Source organism: Columba livia, chromosome Z (assembly GCF_036013475.1).
Source record: "Columba livia isolate bColLiv1 breed racing homer chromosome Z, bColLiv1.pat.W.v2, whole genome shotgun sequence".
Taxonomy (NCBI): domain Eukaryota; kingdom Metazoa; phylum Chordata; class Aves; order Columbiformes; family Columbidae; genus Columba; species Columba livia.
Window position 1 is genome coordinate 58,069,343 of NC_088642.1, and position 22,008 is coordinate 58,091,350.

The following is a 22,008-nucleotide window of genomic DNA, read 5'->3' on the forward strand; positions in this document are numbered from 1 at the left end:
TTTTAGTCATATGGTTTAATTTTAGGTAGCCTTGTGAGGAGCAAGGAGCTGGAATTTATGTTCCTTATGGGTCTCTTCCAACTTGAGATTTTCTGTGATTCTATGGTTCTATGATTCTCTAACATCTAGAATCAACTTTGGGTGAGACCGCAGATAAATTTAATTTGGTGCAGTATTTTTGTAGGAATGCTTTTTATAGAACATTTATGTGTCTGCTGGGAAGCTGTGGTAGGGATGTAGCATAAAACAGTACTGAAAATGTGTTTTGCCATGTTCTCTGATAGTAGAATTCAGGTTAAAATGTAGGTCCTAGTCAATAACTAACAACTAATTCTTTCAGATGTTTTAAAAAAATGTAAAATGAAAAAAAGATGTCACATACCCACCTGCAGTAGATTATATCCAGCTTCTCACAAATTTCTTCTTTTGAAAAGAAAACGTCTTGTGAGTCCCAGAGTGGATTTTGTTTTTCATTAAATCAAACACCAAATAAAAAGTACTAATAGAAACACACCCTCCACACAAATCAATGATAATGAAAGAACTTGCCTATAAATTTCTCTCTCTTTTTTTTTTTTTTTTTTTTTTTCTTCTTCCTTCCCCCTTTCAGGTGAACATGGTTATGTCACTTTTAGGAATGTTCTGTCCAACTTTATTTGATGTAATCAGTTCTCTGGAAAACTACCACCCTCGAATAGCTCTAAGATGGCAGCTGGGACGAATCTTTGCCCTTTTTCTTGGCAATCTCTACACTTTCATTATCGCCCTAATGGATGAAATCAATCTCAAGGCAAGCTATTTACTTCCCTTCACTATTTTTAACATGTAGCTGGGCAAGGATGAGAACTTCCAGCCAGTCACAGAAATGTCAGCAAAATATGTTGTTTTCTTTCTGTATTGTAATTATTCCCATGTTGTTTAGTTTTCTATTTTTTTCTTTACTTAGTTGGAAGAAGAAAAGATTGTCAAGTATAACATGACAATATGGGAAGCCAGTCTATACAATGGTACTATCCCAGAAAATTCCACTGCTCCTCCAATACAGGTGGACCCTGCAGATGTCCCCAGAGGACCATGCTGGGAAACAATGGTAGGACAGGTAATGTCAGCTTTGAGCTCATATTTGAAAATAGATCATAATCTGTTAGAAGATATTTTTGTTTCTGCTAATAAGTGACATTAAAGTGGGAAAATGTGAGGAAAGGCAGATGTGTGACTTTTTCCTGACCTAAAAAGTTGAGTAAAAAAATATTTCCGTTTCCTTGGACCCTGTCTAGTACAAAAGTCTTTGTCTTGATAGTTGAGAGTATTGAAAGCATTTCTTTTTCCCCACCTCCATTTCACTATTCTCTTCATTTACCTTCTCATTCCTTATCCCATTTTTGTCTTTCAAAACCTTTTTAGCAATTCTGAAAAGTTGGATTAATCACAATGCCTAATAAATGCGCTAATTTCGATTAGAGTTTTGATCGGAGAGCTATTAGTTTCTGACTACAACAGACTTATCAAAAATATGTAAAAAAGTATCTCCATAAGGAAATACATGTAAGATAACTCTTACAGCAGCATCCTTTTGAGAAGGTGTCTCTATCTTTAGACAAATAACATAATGCAAAAGAGCAATAATGGTTTAATGTAAATCTGCTCAGTCCTTTTATTTGACTCAGTTGAACATCTATTCTTATTGATGTAATAATATAAAATACCATATCCAAAGTATTTTCTAACATCCCCCTTTCTTCTATTTGATCATACCCCATTGTTGGATTTTTGTGCATGTGAATGAATTCAACACTGAATCACAATTTTTGCTGTTGCTCCATCACTTTGACAATCTCATCATCACCATCATCTCTGCTCCTGACTGAATAAATGACCAGCAGGGAGCAGACAAGTAGGAGAAACAGTCCCTCTATTCTTTTCACTGGTGCTGAATAATAAGCTAAGAACACTGAGAGCTCATCACTGCACTAATTTTCTCCTTAATTTCAGATAAGTGAGAGTAATAGACTTTTGGGCCACTGGGGTAAAGCCTGTTAGAGTAGGATTTAGTGAGACTTACAAATATTAAAGAAGAGAAATGAGGATTTCCATGAGGATTTTCTTCTGTCTTCTCCATATTAACTGGGAGTTGGTGCTCCTGTTTTTCAGAACTGGTGGATCTAGAGGAGGAGTGCAGTCTTTTCCATGTTGAAGTAGGGGAAGCAAAACTATCAGTCTAGTCCAGTATTTAATTATTACTGTGATTACTAATTTCTTAGATATATTCTTAAAAGTAAATATTGCTTTAACAGGAATTTGTACGGCTGACAGTCTCTGACACAATGACAACATACATCACAATTCTAATTGGTGACTTCTTGAGGGCTGTGTTTGTAAGGTTTTTCAATTACTGCTGGTGCTGGGATTTGGAGTATGGATTTGTAAGTATCTGCTTTGCTGTTTTAAATGTCTTTGTCAGATTATCATTTCACATTTTTTCAGTAAATTACTTTTTCCTTTCAATCCTACAGAGTTAACAACTGGCTAGACACATCAGATTAAAAATCTCTGAGCAACATTGTGTTAGTTTTTCTCAGAATTTTCTTATGCCTCATGCCTCAGTGTTTGATTTATTCTTTAGACTTTGGTAACTTTAGACTTTTTTTTTTTTTTTTTTTTTTTTTTTTTTTTTTTACATTTGATTGTGTAAGAAAACTGGGTACAAATTTTTAACATGTTTCAGATTTGAAGACTTATTTACTTTTTATTTATTTTTCTGTTTATTTTTCTTTTTATTTATTATTCTGTTGCACAGAATACAATCGCATTAATTTCTATGGGATTTTGGACAGGGTAATCTAGCACACTGGAGCATCCATTGTTTGTGGAGAAAAATATGAAAGAAGTTGTTCTAAAAATCTTATTATATATACTTTTTGCTAGAATTAGTTTAGCTGAAATAAAGTTAGTAATTCCTGTAAGCCAGTGTAGAGCTCTTCACTTGGGAGCTGAGACTTTCACTCTTTCACACAGATCTGAGCTAGATTAAATTAGCCAGCCAGAATACCTACACTGTAAGGTCTGATGCTGTTTTTTCACCTGTTAAGCAGTAGTCAGGGTACTGACAAAGTTTGTGAAGCTGCTGAAACCTCTTTTGTACTTACTGAGAGGTATAGGTAACATTGTAGTTTTTCTGCCATCCTTTTGTCCTCTTTTCCTCAAAATTTTACCTTCATATGTGTACAAATTTACCATTTTACTAAAACCAACCTCTTCTGAAATTGTAAGTTTCCAGAGGAGGAGAAAGTTTTGGTGTTTTCTACAAAAAAACAGTTTTCTGGTGTATTAATCTCATTGTTATTGGTTGGATCCTATGAAATTTTGGGCTTTATGGCAAGTTTCAGGTTTCTCTCTGTTAATTCTACAGTGTGTCTCGAACAGGACTGGTGTAAGGCTGGAGACAAAGACAGCCAGCTGGCCACGTTGTGGACAAACAAGTTATAAGCTTTGTAATATTGATATAAAATACAGGAATTTGAATACAGTGTGGGCAGAGAGCAAACACAGCTTGTGGAACTGTGTATTTCCATATATTAATACTTAAATTATATCTGGAGCTTCCTCACATTTTCAAATATTCAACAGCCATCGTAATAGCTAAGGCTGGATGTAGGGAACACATGAATCATTGCAGCCTGAGATACATCTGTGAGGAAACAGTTCAGATATTGTATTTTCCAAAGACATTGAAATCTTAGTCTGGACCTTTTTCCTGTAAGGATATCCACAATCAGTGAAAGAGCCTGAAAGCCATTCTGAAGATTGCAGGGCAGATTTTACTAAGTGTGATTCAGCTTTCATTTAGGCTTCCTGAAACCTCTTGTCTCTTGTTATTTATTCTGAATCAGCTGCTTTTTATGCAGGAAATTTTTCTTGCTTGACCTGTCCAATCACAGATGCCCTACATGTGCCCAGTGCTATTTGAGATGACCCTGGGTATCCTGAATAGCCGTATGAGTCTACCAGACATACAGATATATATAATTTCATTTGTTTGTTTGTTTGTTTTTGTGAGATGCCTGCAGTTTATTGGTATTGGGAGCCGCACAGTGAACTGCAGGACAACATGGCTTAAACGGAGAGTTCCAGTTCTCAAATGAAGACGCACACATTCACCCATTAATACTTCAGACTTAATATTTGTTCTTTTTTTTTTTGTTAATATTAGGAATGTTAATGGAATATAATACAGTAATTCAATCAATAGAACAGACCCACAAAAGAAAGAGCTCTAATTAAGGATCTGGCCTAAAAGGCTGCACAAATACCATCTTTCTTTTTAGTCATTTGTCCATAGAAACAGTAAAAAACATAGAGAGAGGCAGTAAGCAGCAGGAGTGAGCCTCATAGCCCCCACACAAGGGCTTCAACACTGTTAATGGAAGCTGTGGCATTTTTATCCAACAATGGGGGGACACCTTATTTCCAACAATATATTATTGTTCTCAAAGGGTCAACAACAGAGCTGCTAGGACATGCTGAAAACAATTTATTATTGTAATTTTTATTTGGGAGTGTATAAGAGTCACTATAATGGTCCAGCCCATTATGGTCCTCAGGTCCAGCCAGCTACTTGAAACAACAGCCAGAAGTGGAAGTGCAAACTTAAATTCTTAAATTCTTCCCTAGGAAGCTGCTATATCTGTGACTCTGTGTTTGTTGGTTAAGATGTACCTATCATCCATTAATTTTTAGGTTTTTTTTGTACCCTAAATATTTTTAACAACCAAAATATAATTTGGCAAAGAATGTCAGAAATTAACTTGCATGTTGTGTGGTAAACCACTTCATTTTGTTTGTTTAAAAATTATTTTTAAATTATTTTATTTGTTAATGCTAGCTCCTATGTTATGAAGAACAGTCACACATTATTTAGTTCTGTATGATTCTATTTATCTCTCCAAGTCACTTATGAGATTCTGTTCCTTTATATAGCTCTCCTTAGTCAACTGCTTTCTAAGTTGAATGCTACTAACCTGTTTAATATTTCCTCGTGTGGAAATGGATTCATAAATACAAGCAGCATAAATATGGCAGTTTACTGTACACATTTACATATAAAATTGTACATTTACTCAAACTTACATGGAAAGAGTGTAGGGGCTTCAACTATTCCAACAGCATAACATAGTGCTATTCGAAATTGTGACTTGAATTACTGATTTTAATAGAATAAATTTGTCTTGGTTTAGTCATAAAGGAATAGTTGGTTTTGTCTCTCATGTCACTTCCTTCCTTTATCAGTCATCCATGTAATTAATACCTGGAAGTTACACGTAGCCTTTTTGTCCACTCACTAGGGTAAATCATGCACGTCACCAGTTATGGTGTAGCAAAACCGTCTTTTATAAAAAAGCTGATTAAAAAAACCTCTGTGACTAAGCAAAACCATATGAATAATATGCTTTAATCAGCCATTTAGGTGTAAAGCAAAAGTTCTTCTGAACAAAGCCAAAGATGATTTTCAGTAAAATACTACAAGCACAAGCTGTATTACAGTCTGCCTGCTTGCCTTGAGTCATATTAATTTGTTTTGTGATTCACTGATAAGGTGCAACAAGAAGCTTTACAACACGATGCCAGTATGCTGCTGTTATTGGAAGCAACAGTTTTAATCTACTGTAAGTCATCTTAAAACCCTTTGTAAAAGCCTAAGGAAAGCATCTGTCTTATTTCTTTCAGCCATCATACTCTGAGTTTGATATAAGTGGAAATGTGCTGGGACTGATCTTTAATCAAGGCATGATCTGGTAGGTGCGGTGAAGCATGTTGTGTCTGCAGGATGGTAAGATTTAGCTGTATCTGTGAAAGATTCTTCTGAAATGCTGTTCCTGTCCCATTGCTTTAGTTTGGTGGAAATGCAATGGAATACATTAGTGTATCAAACTCTGGTGCACTGCAACCCGTGGGACCACTTCAAAACTAGTTCTGGGTAAGACTAGATGAACAAGGTGCATCACTAGGGACAAGATGCATCAGGATTTTGCAATGAGCTTGTAAGACCAAACAGTACATAGCTGTGTAGATGAATCTTATATTTTTTTGACTGACTACTTGCTAGAGCAAACACCTGTCCTGTTCCGTTTGTCTTTGAATTTCAGCCTTTCAAAATAGCTTACCACTCTTTCCCTATGTGTCCTGTGAAAAACGGCCTTTTGTTTCAGAAATTTGTGTATACTTATTTGTGATTGTGAATGTATATAAAATGCTATTGCTGCAGTATTAGTCCTTTAGCTCTAGAGGAGAAGAGCTCTATGTTTCATCCTGTTTTTGGACTTCATATGAGTGGTAAAGAATACTAACTTGTAGAGTCCTCATGCGAGATGCTCAGTCTTCCTCAGAAACGATCCTTCTCAAGCACTGTTGACTTCTCACATTTAATTCTTGCTAAGAACTCATTTTTCACCTTTAATACAACTTTCCTGATCAGACCTTTTGCTTGGTGAAAGCCCTCACTTCTTTAAAGCCCTAATGTTATCTGTTGTGTGCATGTCAAAGAAATAACACAGAAATGTGGCAAAGAAAGAGGCAAATATCTTGCAGCCCCTGCAACCAAAACCTGTTGGAGGGATGCACTGAGGGCTGCAACAGCAGCATGGTGAGCTTACTCAGAAGGCTGGTATATCTCTGGGGATGAGCACAGCACCACCTATGGCCTTGTGTTGGTGTCATGCCATAAGAGTTTGGCTAGAGAGAGTCCAGCCCTGCTGCTGGCCTGTGTGGCACTTAAATTGTGTTTTGCACATTAGAAAAGCAGCTTAGCTTTGCAACTGGCATTTTGCTACCTGCCTTAGGGCTGGCATTATAATTTATGTTAGAAAACATTTCTCAGGCTGCTGTTCATCAAAATGATGCGGGTGCAGCTTAAACTCTTGCAATTTTATACTCAACTGGTGGCACTAATCCTTTCTACGACTGTAACTAATGCATTGGAAGATAGGTTAGAAATCATTCTCTACCTGACAGATGTTGGGGACTGGGAGGGGGAGTTGGTTAATGATTATTCTCTAACCAAACTTCTATACGTGCCTATCATTTTCATATTTCATTACATGTTCAGTCTGTGTGCATTTCTAAGCTGCCATGTGCCAATACACACAACCTGGCTCAGAAACTGTGACCTGTGCTTTTGTGATGCTATTTAGATACAGCATCCTTCTGCTTACTGCTTCTTGCAGGGTTGGGATCCACATTTACAGCCTAATTGATATTTGCGGGAACAAGTAATTCACTAGACCTGTAGCGTTTTTCAAAATAATGTTTCATGATTTAAACTGAACCAAATACATCAGAAAAAAAACAGTTTGACTGAATTATAATAAACACATGCCACCAAAGCTATGTCTATCATTCATATTAAACATAAGATAAATTGGTTTCTGTTTTACCCAATCTGTACAAATTCTATTGGACACATTTATGCTCATCTGAAACAGAACAAAGCAGAGCTTCAGGTGCAGCTGGTGAGATGGCACTGTCCCAAAGCCAGAAAGTATACAAGAGGCATGCATATGTACATTTATTTTTGTGTATGAGAGAGATACCATGCAGTTAGGAAAACTTCTCTCTTCTCTTTGTGTTTTCAAAAAGTAAGTGCAGTATAAGTAATTTACAAGTCTTCTCAATATTAGCAAGCTCTGGCAAGAATTTGTCTACCCTATAGTAAATGTTACACTGAAACATTATGATAGGGGCCATAAGTTACCCAGACTCAGAACTAGTTGAAGTTGAGGAGTATTTTGTAACTGATTTCCATGAAGTTAAGAAACAGGGCCATGAGATGCTCTCTCAGGTATAGACTGACAAACCCTTTATCACTTCATTGAAGATACATGAAAAAAATGAGAGATTTTAATATAATAGAGTCTATAAAAATATTTCTGTACTTGGAAGGTCTTTCCAAGCATGCAGATCTATCTCCTATTGTTTAGATAGAAAAACTGAGGCAATCAGAGGCAAAGCAGCTCAGCCCTGGTCACCTGAACAATGATTAAGGAAAAAGTAAATTCCTGATCTCTTATATTCTGAATCATTTGGCCAGACAAATTAAAGTGATTGCTCTTCAGTCAACATGACACAAGAAACAAGGTGTGATAAAAATAAAATGATGCCAACTGTTTCAGTGTCATAATCATGTAACCATACATAATAAGGAAAAAAAAAATAGCAGAATCAATAAAAGTTTGTCAGAATTCAGTGCTAAATAACCATGTCAACAAAACTAAAATAAATGTCAGCTAAGCAAAAATATCCTTCCTAAAATGGTACCAGTATATTAAGAAAAATAAGAAAGAATAAATGATTTTTTGTTAATAACTTGCTTTAGGGCTACCATTTTTTATACAAGACAATGAAATGCTACCTGAACTAAAGGGACAAAGTAAGAGTGGATAACATTTCATCAAGTGATCTTTAATTTGCAGAGAAAGAGGGCTTCATAACTTCAGAACAAAAAGTTCATATGGAGAGCTCTCTCACATTTCTTCAGTGCTTAAAGCAAGACTGAAGAGACAAGACCAGTAAAATAGTATAAAGATGGTTTTAGAACTTTATTTCTGAGTGCACAGTGTGTATGGCTGCAAAACACATTGACAAAGGGAATGGGTGGCATACCTAGGAAGACAGAAATCCTAAAACAAAGTGTTTATTTTAATTTTTTGTTCTGTTCTAGGATGGGGTCTTTCTATGCTCCATGTCTCCCAGCAATCAATGTGTTCCGCCTCCACACTTCCATGTACCTGCAGTGCTGGGCAGTGATGTGCTGTAATGTCCCTCAGGAGAGGGTCTTCAAGGCTTCCAGATCAAATAATTTCTACATGGCCATGCTACTTTTCATCCTCTTTCTCTCCACACTGCCTGCTGTGTATACCATTGTCTCCATCCCACCATCTTTTGACTGCGGTCCTTTCAGGTTTTTTCATTTTACATCCATCATTTTTTATTGATATAATGAATAGCCTCAACATATCACAGTGAATGTTCCAGTAATTGAAAAAGAGCTGCTATAATAAGTATTAGCACTTGATAGACTGAGTATTTGTGTCACATTTCTTATTGTGGATGATTCCTGAAACTGGAATGTAAAAACTGTAATGGTTTCTGCATTTAATCCAGAAATTATTCTTAAGGAGTTTCTAACGTCTTCAAGACCTCCACATTCATTAGTCCCTTCTGAAAACCTAGGCTTGCCTTGCCTGTGTAAACATGTGCCTTGTATTCAAGCTAGCTTAGATGTTGCCATTTTCTCCTTCTGTGTGCACTACCTGGAAAGTCTAGGACCATTTTCATCATCTTTACCTGCCAGGTAGCATGGCATACAACTATAATGAGTACACAAAGTCAGTTAAAATATGAAATGAAATATTTTAAAATACTTTAGTCTTTGCTATTGGACAAAGTATTAGCAAAGCAAGAGTAGGATAATAGTAAAAGAGGCATCTTGATTCCAGTGAAAGATTTGAATAATACATTATTGTTGTGAGTAAAATTATATTTGCATAATAACCAGTGTAATTTGTATAGGAACAGAAGTCTTGCCATGTTAACTTTGACCAAAGGCAAATACCTGGGAGATTGCTATGGTCACAGTCACCTAATTGGGAGAATTGTAAGATATGCCAAAAATTCTTATGAGACAGAAAATTGCCTGAATTTATAGAAGCAATGATAACAAAGCAAGTGATGCAACGTAAGATTTTGCATTTGAGTCATAGCAAAGAAAGAACAGAGGGAGATGTCTAGATGCAGATCTGAGTAGCATTAAGTTGTTCTAACAATAACAAAAATCCCCTAAAACACAGCAACCGACTTCTATGGCATTGGTATACAACAAAGACAGAGGACAGTTAGACTGAACAATGTTGAAAGAAAACAAATTGCAAGCAGATTTTTTACTTATCAACCATACAAAGGTGGGGTTTGATTTTTTCACCGGGACTTTATAGGACACAAATTGCACTACAGTCTTTGGTTGATGGTATGGAGTTGACGTGTTAGGATGCTGATTCTTCGAGGCACAATCTTGTTGATAACTGAAGGCAAAATCTGTTATCATACAATAAAATTATTAGTGTCTTCCCCACCTCCTCCCTGCTGCCCCGCCCCGTTAAAAATACATAAATACTATTTTAAATGCTTTTCCTTTCAGAGTGTCAATTTTTAAATACTGTGAACCTATAATCCATTATCTTTTTCCTGGCTTTAATGTAATGTGATTAACCTATGTATTCACACTACTGAATTGTTATTGCCATAATATTTGTATGTGATATATTTCCAACTTCTCTGTTTAATAGTGGGAAGACTAGAATGTTTGAAGTCATATCAGAAACTCTGGAGCATGACTTCCCTTCCTGGTTCGGGAAGGTATTTGGTTATGCCTCTAACCCTGGACTCATCCTACCTTTTATATTGCTGATGGTGTATGTATAGCATATGGACTCAAGCTTGTTTAATCTAAAATCTGCTAAGTTTCTTCCACTCTGAATCTTCACTACCTGAATATCTAACTAAATGCAGTGCTGATTGTCCTGTGGTGAGGGACTCGAAGAATTTATGAGGCTTCATTTTTTTTTATTTGATCATAATTTATGTGCCTTTGCACAGAAGATGTCTTTTTTTTTTTCTTTTTTTTTTTTCCAATGTTTTTCTTTTTGTTTTTGTTATTGCTTTTCAAAAATTTTGTTGCCACAATAATGGCAAAGCTATTAAAATGCAGAAGCCTATAGGGGATCTGAAGTGCTATGACTTTGCTCAGCTTGTCTAGAAGGCAGAACACACATCATAGATACAGAGCAAGTTCAAAAGAAACAAGACCACCATGAAGCAGAGTTATTTCTCAGTAGCTTTCAGTGAGTCTGATCTTCAATGCCTTGTCTTTTCCTTGATAAACAATGTGCTTCATGCTGTTGAGACAGGAGTGTGAGGCAAGGTGTACGAGACTTTGTGAAACAGGGCTAGTAGAGATTTTTTCTAAGTCACTACCTGGTAAAGAATAAGACACCAGAACAGGCTTTCTCAGAAACTGTATTGAATCCTGTATTATAAAGGCATTTTAAACTGCTGCATACATATATCAGATTATTCAGTATACTGATGAACTTAAAGTTAATTCTATGTAGAGAAGTGCTGAGATTTAACTCTGCATTGTAGAACTGTGAATAAATATAGAGAAGAATAAAGAATAAGGTAGAAATTGCAGAAGGATTTTACAGGAGCAAAATGAAATTTTGAGATAAAATTTTGCCAAGATTCATTTAACATCATACTCTATTTTAAACCTTGGCTAGAAAAACAAAGAATGCAGGCTGTTTTCTGAAATAAACGGTCAAGTCATACTGATATCTGGCTTTGAGTGCTATTCCTTTCCTGGAGTTGTCCAAGGCAAAGATACTGAAAATAAATTCAGGAAAGAAAGAGAAGGAAAGAAAGAAGGAAAGAAAGAAGGAAAGAAAGAAGAAAAGAAGGAACGAAGGAAGGCAAGAAGGCAAGAAGGCAAGAAAGGCAAGAAAGGAAAGGAAGGAAGGAAGGAAGGAAAGAAGGAAGGAAGGAAGGAAGGAAGGAAGGAAGGGAGGAAGGAAGGAAGGAAGGAAGGAAGGAAGGAAGGAAGGAAGGAAGGAAGGGAAAGAAAGAAAGAAAAGAAAGAAAAGAAAAAGAAAAGAAAAAAGAAAATAAAAGAAAAGAAAGAAAGAAAGAAAAAGAAAGAAAGAAAGAAAGAAGGAAAGAAAGAAGGAAAGGGAAAATACATTGCAATTTCAGGCAAAATAGGGAAAACAGCATATACAGATTATTTACTGCTTAACCCTATCACATCAATAATTAATTAATTACACCACTAAAAGACATTATCAGAATTTCTCTAAATCAGGATGGTGAAAAATACTAATTTCATAGGTTTTATCACAAACGTAACAAAATACAGTGAAAAATAGAACTTGCATTATTTAGTAGAAGAATGAGGTTGTAATTCAAAACAAAAATGGAAACCACTGCTTTTGGCCATTTTCTTGGCAGTACTTGAGTTTTCCTATTGTATTAGTTCAAAAGCTTTTTAAAATATAATTTACTCATTTATAATGTATGTCATACAAGCATATTAACTTTTACAAGTTATTCTTTACAACACACTTCATAGTGTGGCATAGCTTTATGGAACATCTTGATTGAATGTAGAGTATTAATAGAGAGAATAAATTCTTTCATTTTCTTTCCCCCCTGAAATAATAGTCTTCTTCATACTGTAAAGAAGCACATAGTTTGTTGGCAAAATAGTACTACAGATTAGTCATTATAAATGAGGAAATGATACAGGTTTTTTATTAGCACAACCATAGTTGTTGCTGTAGGAATGTTGTAAAGAACTTTATATTTAAATAATTACCTAACAACAATTTTTTTTCTTTAAATTTAGCCTGAGTATTTATTATCTCAACGCTACATCCAAATCTTACAAGGAAGCTAACTTGGAACTTAAAAAGAAGCTACAAAGTGTAAGGAATAGAAAAGAATTGATTTTTAGTTTTACTGAATATTAGAGAAGCAATTCAGGTCGCTGAAAATGTCTCATCTCTCTCCCCATCATTAGCAAGCAGAAGAAAATAAAAGAAGAAATAAACAAAAGGCACAAAAATCAAATGAACAAGAGGAAAATCCATTTGAGACAGAACCACCACAACCAAAGCAAAAGGGAGACAAACAAGATGAATCCACTCAAAACCAAGGTAAGGGCTATTTTGAACTCATCAGGATGAGGAATCCTTGTATGCCAGACTCCTCACTGCCCTGGCTGTTTCCTTTGCCCCAATCTCCTGAAAGATATGCACAATACTGAGTCACAAGTATTTAGCCTAATCTCCAGTCTATTTTTCTTTCATTTTAAAATTATTTTCTCTGAACACATTTCAGACAACAAGAAAGGACAGAATGGCAGTGAAGGGATGAAGACAGGCCAGCCACGAGAAACCAGCTCCTCTCAGGCACTCCAGAATCCAGGCGCTGCCCTGAATGGCCACTATTCCCTGCAGAGCAGAGGAGGAAACCTTCCTCCCCCATCCATAGCTGTGTCAAGGCCACCAGAGCCCAGGGGGTATGGAATGCCAGGCTGTCCACCTGGAAACCCACGCTTCCCAGGGACTCAGTCAGGAATGCCCAGGGGCCCTCCCAACTACAGATAAGGACCCTCAACCACATCGTGATATAATAAAGGATGCTGAAGAACAGAAAAATAGTCCTAACCCCAAACACATTCCTGCAAGTGCAGAACCCCATTGTGTTCATTTTAAAACTTCATATGCATAGAAGTTACACATGTGTTTCAGTTTTTGCAGGATGGAAGTCTTCAGAAGAAAATATTGCACATGTCTTCTTGCATTTGACAGCATTGCAAAAACATGCTATCTGTGTCAACAGGTTACTAAATGTGGGGATATTTATTTGAAGATATTTATTAGAAGAATGAAAAATGTTTTGTATTAAGTTGATTACTTAGAATCCTGAAAGTGTGTCCCTAACATATTTTCCTTTTTCTTAGAAGCACGGTTCACTGAAAATACAGCTTTGTACAAAGTTTATGAGAATCATTTATACTTAAACACTGCATACTGAGGCAATGTAGGCCCACTGATGAATGAGTTGGGTGCCCTGGAGACAGAAGATACAGAGAAGGCAGGGTTACTGAGTGCCTTCTTGTCGAGGATTAAGATTGCGGGGTGACAATAAAACCCTGGCAGATGTATTGTTAACCCCCTCTTCCCCCCCCCGCCACTTCCCCCTCCCTCTCCCCCCTTTTCCACTAAGGAGAGGCGATTGGGAGGAAAAGAAGGACAGAGTGAAGAGAGTTGGAAAAAATTAAAGATGTTTTACTAATGCTACTAATAAGAATAGAGAAAATAATACAAAATATACAAAACCAATCTTGAAAGTCTCAGCAACTGCAGAGCTGGCACCCAAAGTCCTGGATTAGACTCTGCAGCCAATCGGAGCTGGATTCAGTCTCTCACTAGGCCTCAGTTCGCAGGGACGAATAGCAAGGTCCTCTTCTAATGTCGGCCGTAAGCAGAAGGGAAAAAGGCAAGAGGGGAAAAGCCAATGAGATCCTCGTGATCTCCCACTTTTATATGAAGTATTCACGTGAATGGAATGTTATACACAGTTGGTCAGTTTCTTGCTCACTTGTTTCTCGTCGCCCCTCTCGCGAGATGTCCATCTGTGCTTATCAATAAGTTTGCATTCCATTGCTAGGTTTACCAAAACATGTGTCTGGTGCTCCAGGAAAATGCAGTTAATATGAAGGCCTTAGCTGACAGGCAAATTCACCAAAAGAGAAACTTGTTTTTAGCAAAACCAGGACACTTCTTTGTCTCTGTCTACTCTGCCAGAGGCTGTCCTGAGGAGCCCTGTACCTCTGAGGTTTTGGAGAAAGTCAGGACAAAGGAGGAGTTTGTCTTGGTTGATGAGGACTGGGTTAGGGAGCAATTAAGCAATCTGGACATCCATAAATCCAGATGGGATGCACACGTGGGTGCTGAGGGAGCTGGTTGAGGTCATTGCTAGACCACTCTCCATCATCTCTACTAAGTTGTGGGGAACGGGAGAGGTGTTTGAGGACTGGAAGAAAGCAAATGTCATTCCAGTCTTCAAAAAGGTCAAGAAACAGGACCTGGATAACCAGCACCACCTCCATCCCTGGGAAAGTGATGAAACAACTTATCCTTGATGCCATCTCAAGGCATATCAAGGATAGGAGAGTCACTAGGGGCAGTCAACATGGCTTCACCAAGGGGAAGTCATGCTTAACCAACCTTACAGCCTTTTATGAAGACATAACAAGGTGGATAGATGATGGCAGAGTGGTGGTAGTGGTCTGCCTTGACTTCAGTAAAGCATTTGACACAATCTCCCACAGCATCCTTGCAACTAAACTGAGGAAGTGTGGTCTGGACGATCAGGTAGTGAGGTGGACTGAGAACAAGCGGAAGGAAAGAAGCCAGAGAGTCGTGGTCAGTGGGACAGAGTCTAGTTGGAGGCCAGTATCTAGTGGAGTGCCTCAAGAGTTGTTACTGGGACCAGTATTGTTCAATATATTCATCAATCACTTGGATGAGGGAATAGAGTCTACTATCAGCAAGTTTGCTGATGACACCAAACTGGGAGGAGTGGCTGACACACCAGAAGGCTATGCTGCCATCCAGTGAGACCTGGACAGGCTGGAGAGTTGGGCAGGGAAAAATCTAATGAAATATAAGAAGGGCAGGTGTAGAGTCCTGCATCTGGGCAAGAACAACCCCAGGTTCCAGTCTAAGTTGGGGAACGAACTGTTGGAGAGCAGTGTAGGGGAAAGGGACCTGGGCTCCTGGTGGACAGCAGGATGACCATGAGCCAGAACTGTTCCCTAGTGGTCAAGAAGGCCAATGACATCCTGGGGTGTATTAGAAAGGGGGTGGTTAGTAGGTCGAGAGAGGTTCTCCTTCCTCTCTACTCTGCCCTGATGAGACCACATCTGGAATATTGTGCCCAGTTCTGGGCCCCTCAGTTCAAGGAGGACAGGGAACTGCTGGAGATGGTCCAGTGCAGAGCCACGAAAATGATTAAGGGAGTGGAGCATCTCCCTGGTGAGGAAAGGCTGAGGGAGCTGGGTCTCTTTAGTTTGGAAGAGACTGAGAGGTGACCTCATTAATGTTTATAAACACATAAATGGTGAGAGTCAGGAGGATGGAGCCAGGCTCTTCTTGGTGACAGCCACTGGTAAGACAAGGGGTAATGGGTTCAAACTGGAACACAAAAGGTTCCACTTAAATTTGAGAGGAATCTTCTTCTCAGTGAGGGTGACGGAACACTGGAATAGGCTGCCCAGGGAGATTGTGGAGTCTCCTCCTTTGGAGACATTCAAAACCCACCTGGACACTTTCCTGTGTAACCTCATCTAGGTGTTCCTGCTCAGGCAAGGGGATTGGACTAGATGATCTTTCGATGTCCCTTCCAATATCTAACATTCTGTGATTCTGTGATTCTCTGATATAGCTTGTCTTCTGCAAGATAGGTAAGTGTAATCAAACATTTCAGGTTGTACATTGGAAACCTAGGATCTTTCCAAAAGCTGGATATTTACCCCTGAACTCTTTTGGAAAGTATTAGAAAGGGAAAAAAAAACCCCAATATTTGCCTCTAGTTATGAATAAAATGTAACTCCTATTCCAGTACCATTTTTAGTTCATAATAATTTAATCACTTTCAGAAAGACTAAAATTAAATTTTAAAAATCGAAGTGGTGAGAAGTATCTCCTGTGCAGAAAAGCATATTTGAGGAACAGATGTAAAGCACTAATTTTCTCCAAATACCTGGATTGTGTTATGGCTCAGAGATAATTACTTTTGCGTAGGAATATATGCTGTATAATCTGCTTCATGGATTTATCACTGTATACTTGTATTGACTATAAAGTCAAGGGTAGAACAGGTTCCTAGGCTGGTAGGTCTTGTGGAAACACAGGATAGATGTAAGCTGATACGCAAGCTGATGTTATTTATTCCAACAAGAAAGCTCTATTTTTGTGTTCTGATTTTATTTCCTTGTCCATGATTTGGGTCTAGGTAATTATTTTAAGACTTATGAGATTAATAACAGCAAAATTCGTCAAATGACTGTCTTCTAAAAAATAAGTATAATTCTGTTGGGGGCCTTCTATATAATACAGGGCCATTTTGTACAGTAGGAAAACTTTAACCATATCTTGGTATAAAACAAGTCTGTGAGATCACCGAACAAACTCCGTGTAACTAAATTGCAGAACTTACAAAAGAGACCTTACAAAAAAAACCCAGTATGGAGTTTATAACCCTGTGACACACTGTGATCGAGATGCAATTTCCAGCTCAAGCAGTCTTTAAATCAGTCGCCAGAACCTGGGAAGATAAATGAAGGGACAGTTCACTTTATACTTCACTTAACTCTTGTACTCCTTCAATAAGCATCTGCTATCATCTGGAGTCAAGATATTATGTCAATCAGACCTTTAATGAGCACTAGAATAGCTGTACTGCATGTAAACAATAAGTGCTAGCAACCAAATAAAAAAATAAGTGCATTGCAATAACTACAAGGGAGGGTCTTTTCTGGTGAGCAGATTGGAAATGTGTTATTCCTAAGGGGACAAATGAGTTAAGACTGGAGCCCAAGAGATGTCTGCACCTGGGATGCAGTGAGTCTTTTCTTTTAAATTAGAGCAAGTACAGCTAAGTGCAGTGTAAGCTGTTTTATCTTTCTCAGATAAGATTTCTAATGTGCAGACTCCTGACATGTGGAAAAAGTACAGTAATTCCAACAGTCTTTTAATTTGAAATCTTTTAACATGATTAATTTTTAAACTGCATATGTTTTTAGCCCAGAAAATTAGAAGATTGTCTAGAGTCTTATTGAAGTTAAGCATGAGACCCAGTGTTCTAGGAGTTCCATGCTTTTAAGACAAACTTTTTCCTACAGCCTAGGCTTGATATTCCTTAGAAAAAGGAAGATAGTATATACAACAAGTGAAGAAACTGATTTTAAAGATGCTTTATGGCTTGGTGATTCCTCTGACTTTTTTCAAAGGGTGTTGGAATAAAGTAGAGTTGTAAACTGGTTTTGATGGAGTCTGGTTCCCTGAAATGCAGAGGGAGGTTTATGCTAATAGGAATTATTTGTTATGTTAGGAGTTAAAATTTTCTCTGAGTATTAAAAACTTTCTCATTATTAACAGGCTTAGTATTTCATTCTGTGGGATTGCTTTACATTATGAATGGGAGAAGGACACAGCAAGGAATCCAGCAGCTGAAGTTATTAGGAGGAACTTTATGTTAGATCTATATGCTGTATTGATTTTCAGCAATAAATGTGTTCTCAGAATGCACCTATATATGCACTGATGAGCATGCAGTAGCCAACATGAATAACAAGACTAGATGTTGCTCATGCCTGTGATCAGCACCAGACTGCTGTGACTGAAAAGGAAACACTTATTCTTATTTTTTGGTGCTTCTAAGGAAAGGTCTTTCATGACTGTGTTTCATGAAGCTGTGCTTTCAGTGCTTCCTTGTTTAGTTCCATTTAATTGCCTGCCATCTTATTCATAATATAAGATCGACTTAGCGGGTAAGATGTGATATTTTACCTTCCAACATTCTACACTAAGTCCAACTTAAAGAAAACATGCTGTTTACTTGGTAAAAGTAATTTTGAAATTGTTACATGATCAGATTTCAAGTATATTTCCTTTCAGTATAAACTCCTATATTTTGGATATTTCAATTCAAATGTTTTCCCTCTGCTTTTTTTTTTTTTTCTCTTTTTTTCAAAAAAATCGCCTCAAGCAACCTTCACCCACTTACCCACACAACTAATCCTCTGTTTGAGTCTTGTACTCAGCTGAACAGGTAGCAAATACTCTTGACAACAGGAATAATACTGTGATTCAAATAATGGCAAATAAACTTGCTTACAGCAACAGAATAGATTTTGTTTTCACTAGTGACACATATACCATTTCCTTTCTTCTAAGATATTAGACCTGCAAATTGTGCTAGGGATACCTCAGAGCTCTATTATCTAATTACTATCAGTGAAATCAGTGCTCAGTGTGTTTTAGCATGTCCCCCATCTTCCTCTGTGCAATTAACATGCCATCTTCATAGCATTTGGCTGAGCATTTCATAAAATTTTCTGCGCAATAAAAGTGCACTTCACTATGTTATTGTACTGGTATAGCGGGACCTTCAAAATATTTTGAAGTCCCTGCCAAAGATTTAATATCTCGCTGATCTGTGAAAATTATAATTACTGTAAAATTATGGTTATTGAACACTTTTTCCTTCTCCTATTAATCTTTCTTATGCTGAATAAAATATTTTTACTCAATGACAAAGTCCTACCCTGGGACTATGCAATACTCTCAGATGAACAGGAAGCAAAAGGATGAAAATAAAGTCCAGAATTTACTGAATTCATGGCAAGAAAGAGATATGATTTTTTAAAACATAACCTTTTCAGCACTACCTTTGTGGTAGCCAGGACCTGAAAATAACAAGTTTAATACATGCATGGAGATCTGCAGAAATTTAGACCTGCTGTAAAGCTGATAGAGATTTAAATCCAAGGAATCATTTTATTACCCTACACTGTTTACAAAAAATCTACAAAATGCTCACTGGAAAATTAGATGCAGTTTTTATCTGTGCTGAATCCTTTGCTTCACTTCCTAGTCCTCTGTGAAAAATCACACTGTTAAACTCTTAATGGCTAGAGATAAACTTCAAAAGCAGGTAATATCTGCTCTGTTTGTTGAAAAATGAGTCTCTAATGAGTCTCTATGAGTTCACAGTGAGCTTTATGCTGTCCATGCCACATAACCAATCTTTATTAATATCTTCAAATTATCAAATGGACAAAATAAAATATAATTGCAAGGTGACACAATGTTCCCCTACCTCCTGTTGAAAAGGTGATTTAATCTGAGGATCATCCATGGTTATAAAAATGATATGAAAAACAGTATTTCCCTGAACTAAAGAATGATCTGGGAATTGTGACAGGAAGTTCTGTATGGATGTGGCAAACTCTACTTCACCTGCTGTTTACAGTCTATAAAGACTGGACTATAAAAATGTCTGTGTGTTATTGTGCTGAAGATAACACATCAGCTGCCCCTGGGAGAGAATTTTTCACTTTCTATTAGTCTGCCTGATGGGTGGAAGTTAAGGTGTTTCCAGGTCGTTGTGTCAGAGGAAATGCTGAGGCAGGAGCATGTGTGGCTCAGCATATGGGTGTGATTTCAGCAGCAGGCTGCTTCCAGAGAGGTGTAGCACAGAGGGCTTTGCGAGCCATGGCAGGAGACTTGGAGAGCTTCCTCTGACAGCTCAGTGATGCTGCCATGCAGTGCTGGGGTGGAAGACTCAGCTCCTTGGGCCAAAACTGTGTGTCGATGAGCTCTGTCTCACAGACCTGATTTATGCAGGGATACTAAGGCTGCGCACAAGGGAAAGGAGACCAGGTCAGAGTCACTGGGATGCCATGGAAATGGTTTGTGAGGTTCAAATGCCAGCATGATTGCTCATCAGATACTCTTTGAAGGTGAAACCAGACTGCAGGGCTTCAGCTACTCAGTAAGTGCTTTGGAAGGGAGCGGGGGCTCTGAATGATGCCACATCTTGATCCCAGCCAGATATTCTCTCTTGGTCACAGCAGAAGAAGCAAGGAATAAGTCCTGCTACCCTCTTTCTTGTCCCCTTTTAGTTTAGTTTCTTTCACTTGGTACTACGAGTGCTGTACTTGGAGCTGGTGAGGCCCTGCCTTGAATCCTGTGTTGAGTTTTGGGCCTCTCATCATAAGAAAGACATGCAGGTACTAGAGAGAGTGCAGAAGAGGGTGATGAAGCTGGTGAGGGGCCTGGAGCACAAGTCTGATAAGGAGCAGCTGAGGGAACTGAGGCTGTTTAGTCTGGAGAAAAGGAGGCTGAGGGGAGACCTTATCACTCTCTACAACTACCTGAAAGGAGGTTGCAGCATGGAGGGTGTTGGTCTCTTCTCCCAAGTAGCAAATGATAGGACAAGAGGAAATGGCCTCAAGTTGCACAAGGAGAGGTTTAGATTGGATATTAGGAAAAATTTCTTTGAGGAAAGGGTTATCAGGCATTGGAACACACTGCCCAGGGAAGTAGTGAAGTCACCATCCCTGGAGGTATTTAAAAGGCATTTAGATGAGGCTCTTAGGGACATGGGTTAGTGCTGGAGATAAGTTATGGTTAGACTTGATGATTCTGAGGGTCTCTTTCAACCAAAATGATTCATTCTATGATTCTATGAGGACTGTCTCTCCCTGGCCATACTCTATCACATGTAGCCACCAAGTCCTATGTACACTGCCTATGTACATAATGTACCTCACAGGTGGCCATGCCCTTAAATAGCAAGGCTAACCAGGGAATTCACATGTGTCTTTGTTAAACAAAAGCCTCAGAACCTAGATGTTTTTATGGTATTAAGACTTTTTCTTATTGCCTAAATGCTGTGGAAGGAGACTATAATAAATTGCAGATAGCAGACAGCCTGCAAATAGAAATTTTGCTGAGGTTAGGACTGGAAAGTACTAATAGTATCATTATTTGGGTATAAATATTCTCAGTGGAGTATTTGCTTGTATTTACACTATAAGAAGATTTAGGTTAGTGTGAAGAGCTGAAAGATGTTAGACATTAATAATAATTCAAGGTAGAAATAAATATCAGCTCCCTACCTGTCTAGGGAACACTTGAGTATATTGACCTGCACATCAAGACTCTGATTCTTTTATTCTGCTTAACATGAAGATCTAAAGAAAGGAGTTTGTATTCCATATGAGAATTTTTTCATTTCCTTTGAAATGTATCATCTCAGCTGCAGTGCATAGTCATAGAAATCTGTGAACCACATCTGCTGAAGTATTAGCAAAATAATAATAATAATAAAGAATATTGAACACTTTATCTGAGGCTTTTTTTTTTTGCCTTGACTTCATGTTGGAAGAGGTTTTATGTATTTGTACATACTACGATGCACAATTAATGTCACAATGATATCTATTTTGGAAAAAGATGGTTATTTAAATTTGAAATTGCATAAGAATTGTGGTTTAACTCAGCAGGCAGCTAAATACCACACAGCCATTCACTCCTCTGCCCCCTCAGTGGGATGGGAGAGAGAATGGGGAAACAGGGTAAACCTCATGTTTTATGACAGAGACAGTTTAAGAGAACAGGAGGGGATACTACTGCTGCTGGTGCTACTACCATTACTAGAACCTATAAACCAAGTGATGAACAATGTAATTTCTCACCACCGGTCAACAGATACCACATCAGTTCCCAAGCAGCGGTACCCCTGGCCAGATGCCCCCAAAATATGTACTAGATTGGACTAGAGGATCTTTCAAGGTCCCTTCCAATCCCTAACATTCTGTGATTC

The 22,008-nt window shown here is 37.9% G+C and overlaps 1 protein-coding gene across 1 annotated transcript in view; it reads left to right on the forward strand.

Annotated features, from left to right (window-relative positions):
* The window catches only part of TMC1 (transmembrane channel like 1), a 136,962-nt gene extending 115,444 nt beyond the window's left edge, over positions 1–21,518 (forward strand). Inside the window, exons 16-24 of the mRNA XM_065045991.1 lie at positions 611–790; positions 947–1,099; positions 2,295–2,423; positions 5,725–5,792; positions 8,714–8,953; positions 10,338–10,463; positions 12,452–12,530; positions 12,626–12,761; positions 12,946–21,518. Coding sequence (XP_064902063.1) covers positions 611–790; positions 947–1,099; positions 2,295–2,423; positions 5,725–5,792; positions 8,714–8,953; positions 10,338–10,463; positions 12,452–12,530; positions 12,626–12,761; positions 12,946–13,214 — 1,380 coding nt within the window. The 3' untranslated portion in view covers positions 13,215–21,518. The remainder of the gene's footprint in view (positions 1–610; positions 791–946; positions 1,100–2,294; positions 2,424–5,724; positions 5,793–8,713; positions 8,954–10,337; positions 10,464–12,451; positions 12,531–12,625; positions 12,762–12,945) is intronic.
* Positions 21,519–22,008: the final 490 nt, after the last annotated feature.